Source organism: Anoplopoma fimbria, chromosome 2, assembly GCF_027596085.1.
Source record: "Anoplopoma fimbria isolate UVic2021 breed Golden Eagle Sablefish chromosome 2, Afim_UVic_2022, whole genome shotgun sequence".
Classification (NCBI taxonomy): domain Eukaryota; kingdom Metazoa; phylum Chordata; class Actinopteri; order Perciformes; family Anoplopomatidae; genus Anoplopoma; species Anoplopoma fimbria.
This window is the reverse complement of record NC_072450.1, coordinates 400323-406059: the sequence shown is the minus strand read 5'-3', so window position 1 is coordinate 406059 and position 5737 is coordinate 400323. Positions and strand designations below refer to the sequence as shown.

The window sequence follows — 5737 nt, the reverse complement described above, 5'->3', positions numbered from 1 at the left end:
ACTGGATGGTCTGAGATTATAGAAACATATAAACGTATGAAAACCACCTCATATCTGAAGCCAGATGAGCGATGATGACCTGGCACTATTCATCAGACACGCTGGAGGAACATCAGCAGCAAAACACCTTCAAATGTTCTTCACATTATCCAAAGAAAAGCTCTTATGTATGTTAAACTAAAACCAGACTGGAACAACCAGGTACCACACTCACTCAGAATGTGTCATATTTAATATGGAACAGATGATCAGCCACCATGTTCATGACCAGTGAGCTGGTCAATGGTGCACCACGGCGTGAAGAACCTCCTCCTTATGTTTAAACCATATTAATATTAATAATAATAATAATAATAATAACACTCTCTACATCGTCTAACCAGACAGAAGAGTTGAACTGGCCGATTGTTAAACGGAGGATTGAACGCGTCTTTAGGTCTTTACCTCCACAGGTGAGTCACCTGAGCCAGAGCTCACCTGAACACCAGAGCTCACCTGAACCCCAGAGCTCACCTGAACCCCAGAGCTCACCTGAACCAGAGCTCACCTGAACACCAGAGCTCACCTGAACCCCAGAGCTCACCTGAACACCAGAGCTCACCTGAACCAGAGCTCACCTGAACCAGAGCTCACCTGAACACCAGAGCTCACCTGAACACCAGAGCTCACCTGAAACCAGAGCTCACCTGAACCCTGAGAGCTCACCTGAAGCCAGAGCTCACCTGAACACCAGAGCTCACCTGAACCAGAGCTCACCTGAACCCCAGAGCTCACCTGAACACCAGAGCTCACCTGAGCCCCAGCTCACCTCTCACCCTCTGGCCCGTGAGGAGCAGCAGGTGGAGGCTCTTGGTGGTGTCTCACCTTCAGAGGCGCCTCCAGCAGCTTGTGGATCCCGGAGATCTGCTCGCTGAGCGGCAGGTTCTGCTCCACGCGGACCGTCGGAGGTCTGCGGGGCTCCGGGAAGTTAGTGCAGATGAACGGATCCGAGTCCTCCAGGAACTGGACCCGGCACACGACGGAGGCCATGCCGAGAGAGGCGTCCCGACTGCGGCTGAACGAGTCCCGAGAAGATCCGCCCGACAAGGCTGTGAGCAAAGCCCGGACCGGAGCAGAGGATCCGGAGCAGAGGATCCGGAGCCGGGAAGCCGCTTCTGCAGGGACACCTCCGGGGAGACCTTCAAAATAAAGGCCGTGTTGAAGTGATTAAAGAAAAGCCATCTGATGCTGATCAGGTTATTGATCAGGTTATTGATCAGGTTATAGATCAGGTTATGATCAGGATCAGGTTATTGATCAGATCAGGTTATTGATCAGGTTATTGATCAATTATTGATCAGGTTATTGATCAGGTTATTGATCAGGTTATAGATCAGGTTATTGATCAGGTTATTGATCAGGTTATTGATCAGGTTATAGATCAGGTTATTGATCAGGTTATTGATCAGGTTATTGATCAGGTTATTGATCAGGTTATTGATCAGGTTATAGATCAGGTTATTGATCAGGTTATTGATCAGGTTATAGATCAGGTTATAGATCAGGTTATTGATCAGGTTATTGATCAGGTTATTGATCAGGTTATTGATCAGGTTATTGATCAGGTTATTGATCAGGTTATAGATCAGGTTATAGATCAGGTTATAGATCAGGTTATTGATCAGGTTATTGATCAGAACACTGATCAGCAGTTGACTCATTATTTGGTCAGTTGGACCTTCAGCCGTTCTCTACTGAGGACAGGTTGGATCACCTGACTCCTCCGTGGACTCCGTGTCTCTGTAGACGTCTCTGTCAGTGCTGGAGCTCTGCTGTCATCACTGTATGATTCTGGTTAAGAGACCATGAAAGACTCATCCTCACAGGTGATCCGACCAGAACCCATCCACTCTGAATCCTGATGTCCGACCTCCAGGAATGTAAACACATAAACAGAACCGCCTGAGGCCTCAGGTGGTTTTAACCACACGGGTTGGATCCTGGTTTCTAGACTCTGGTTCCTGTTCTCATCAGTCTCAGAGGAGGTCCTGACTAATCCTGAGCAGAGAACTGCTGTGAAGAGACTTCAGTTTCCTGTTTACAAAATAAATGTAGACGATCATAGAGTCAAGAGGCAGGACGCTGTCAAGCAATCAATCAATCAATCAATCAATCAATCAATCAATCAATCAACCAATCAATCAACAAATCAATCGACCAATCAATCAATAAATCAACCAACCAATCAATCAACCAATAAATCAACAAATCAATCGACCAATCAATCAATAAATCAACCAACCAATCAACCAATCAATCAACCAATAAATCAACAAATCAATCGACCAATCAACCAATCAACCAATCAATCAATCAATCAATCAATCAACCAATAAATCAACAAATCAATCGACCAATCAATCAATCAACCAACCAATCAACCAATCAACCAATCAACCAATCAACCAATCAATCAACCAATCAATCACCCAGTATCTGTGATGGCTATGGAGGCCTACCTCTATATCCTCTCCTAGTTATTGATCCTCATGATGTTTATTGGTTCCCTCGTCTGCTCTTTGATTTGTTTTTGTTCTTCGTTTACATGTGGGATCAATAAAGTTTATCCTCTGCTCTTTATATCGATGACATCACGTGTCCAGAATGATTATGGATATTATTCAGACGACAAACAATGAAGGAAAAACATGAACATCCCGACTTTTATTTTGAAGGAATTCTCGCCGAACATCCGGTTTGGTGTTTTTTGACTTGATGGTGGGCGGGCCGTCAGTGACGTCACGCCGGTCCAGCATGGAAACACATAGATCAGCAGCAGTGTGACATCATGAAGGGATGTGTGGAAACTCTGAGACCTGATCCCAGAGTCCCCTAAACCCTGAAGACCTGATCCCAGAGTCCCCTAAACCCTGAAGACCTGATCCCAGAGTCCCCTAAACCCTGAAGACCTGATCCCAGAGTCCCCTAAACCCTGAAGACCTGATCCCAGAGTCCCCTAAACCCTGAAGACCTGATCCCAGAGTCCCCTAAACCCTGAAGACCTGATCCCAGAGTCCCCTAAACCCTGAAGACCTGATCCCAGAGTCCCCTAAACCCTGAAGACCTGATCCCAGAGTCCCCTAAACCCTGAAGACCTGATCCCAGAGTCCCCTAAAACCTGAAGACCTGATCCCAGAGTCCCCTAAACCCTGAAGACCTGATCCCAGAGTCCCCTAAACCCTGAAGACCTGATCCCAGAGTCCCCTAAAACCTGAAGACCTGATCCCAGATCCCTAAACCCTGAAGACCTGATCCCAGAGTCCCCTAAACCCTGAAGACCTGATCCCAGAGTCCCCTAAACCCTGAAGACCTGATCCCAGAGTCCCCTAAACCCTGAAGACCTGATCCCAGAGTCCCCCTAAAACCTGAAGACCTGATCCCAGAGTCCCCTAAACCCTGAAGACCTGATCCCAGAGTCCCCTAAACCCTGAAGACCTGATCCCAGAGTCCCCTAAACCCTGAAGACCTGATCCCAGAGTCCCCTAAACCCTGAAGACCTGATCCCAGAGTCCCCTAAACCCTGAAGACCTGATCCCAGAGTCCCCCTAAAACCTGAAGACCTGATCCCAGAGTCCCCCTAAAACCTGAAGACCTGATCCCAGAGTCCCCCTAAACCCTGAAGACCTGATCCCAGAGTCCCCTAAACCCTGAAGACCTGATCCCAGAGTCCCCCTAAAACCTGAAGACCTGATCCCAGAGTCCCCCTAAAACCTGAAGACCTGATCCCAGAGTCCCCTAAAACCTGAAGACCTGATCCCAGAGTCCCCTAAAACCTGAAGACCTGATCCCAGAGTCCCCCTAAAACCTGAAGACCTGATCCCAGAGTCCCCCTAAAACCTGAAGACCTGATCCCAGAGTCCCCCTAAAACCTGAAGACCTGATCCCAGAGTCCCCCTAAAACCTGAAGACCTGAAGACCTGCTAGATGTTAAAGTGTTAATACTAATGAGGCAGCACTTTGCTGCAACATATCACGTTACCATGACAACGTTTATTCATAGTTTTTCATATCTTCCAGGTGATTTCCTCACCAGATGAGAGGTGATTACAATAATCTATTTCATTGTTTTTGTCAAAACAGTTTCAATAACAAAATAAAGTGTTCTGATGAATCAGGTTATTAATGTTCTAGTTCCATCCTTAATGCTTCATGGTTCTCACTCTGAAGCCACGTGTTTCTTCCTCTTTGTTTACCTTTTCTTACTCTCCATGCTTCCTCTGGTGACCTGTGTTTGACGTCACGTTGCTATGAATTGTGGGTAATTCCCTCAGTGTCAGTCTGCAGCTCTGTGGACTTCTAGAAAGAGTTCATGAAGGACTCCAGACGTGTGGGACTCAAACCCTCCATGGTTCTACAGACGGAACCACTGAACCCTCTGACTGAAGGAACGCTGGAGTCTGGGAGAATGTGATTGGACGTTGTGATTGGACGTTGTGATTGGACGTTGTGATTGGACAAAGCACTTTGAGATGCTTGTTTAAGAAAGGAGATGCACTGATGACTTCTGGTGACTAGTAGTTCTCTTGAATACCTATGTTGAATACACTTCCTGTAAGTCGCTTTGGATAAAAGCGTCTGCTAAATGACTGTAATGTAATGTAATGTAATGTAAATGTGATTGGACCTGAGCTGCAGCTGTTCACAACTAAAACATCACAAGAAGAAGAAACAGAGCTGAGGAACGTTAGAGAACAGCGCCCTCTGGTGGCTCAGAGACTTCAGCACAAAGAGTTTAAAGAGTTTAAAGAGTTTAAAGAGTTTCATTAAAAACTCTTGTTTTTGTTGTTTGTCAGTTTTAAAGTTCCGTCCAGATGAGTTTGATCTGATAAAGTTCTGGATGAATCCGACTCTCAGAGACACAAAGAGACAAAACACAACCCGACGTCTCTTTGTCGTCTTCTGTCTCTTTGTCGTCTTCTGTCTCTTTGTCGTCTTTGTAGTCTTCTGTCTCTTTGTCGTCTTCTGTCTCTTTGTCGTCTTTGTCGTCTTCTGTCTCTTTGTCGTCTTCTGTCTCTTTGTCGTCTTCTGTCTCTTTGTCGTCTTCTGTCTCTTTTCTGCGATGCTTTTGTTTCTGTGTTGTCGTGTTTTTGTTTCTTAGTTTTCTGTCTTCGTCGTTGTAGCTTTCTCTTTGTTTGTTTCCTTGTAGTTTTGTGGTCGTCTTCCGTCTCTTCCTTGCTGTAGAGAGAGATAAGAACAGAATAATTATTACTATTACCATTATTTTTAATGTGTCACCAACAATAAAGAAGTGAATAAATGAATGTTTCATATTTACAGAAATACGATCTGTCTTTGATATCAGGGATTCTCAAAGGAGGAGCAATTATCTTTATTAGTACTATAATTATGTTTGTTATTTTTGTTCTTATTATTGATAGCATCATCACTATTATTAATATTATGTATATAATTGATATTCTTATTCATATTATTATGAGACTGATGGATTTATCATTCTATGTCAGTCTGTTCCTTTTAAGATCAATTTCTTTTATAAAGTCAAGTTGAGTCCAAATGTAGTTTGAGTATAACGGTTTATTAATAAATGTTAGTATATACGATGTATTAACATGATTCAAATGGAAATAAGTATTTAGGTTGTACAGTTGTAGAAAACAAACAGTTCATTGTATTTATAAGAGTACAAAGTAAACAAAAAATGTTTCCTCTGTAACGAGTCCCTGAACGCAACATGAAC

At 44.3% G+C, this 5737-nt stretch overlaps 1 protein-coding gene across 1 annotated transcript in view; it reads right to left on the bottom strand.

The window, feature by feature from the left end:
* fhod1 (formin homology 2 domain containing 1) overlaps positions 1-1099 on the bottom strand; it is a 43789-nt gene extending 42690 nt beyond the window's left edge. The window contains 1 exon segment of the mRNA XM_054614993.1: positions 865-1099. Coding sequence (XP_054470968.1) covers positions 865-1029 — 165 coding nt within the window. The 5' untranslated portion in view covers positions 1030-1099.
* Between the last annotated feature and the right edge of the window lie 4638 nt (positions 1100-5737).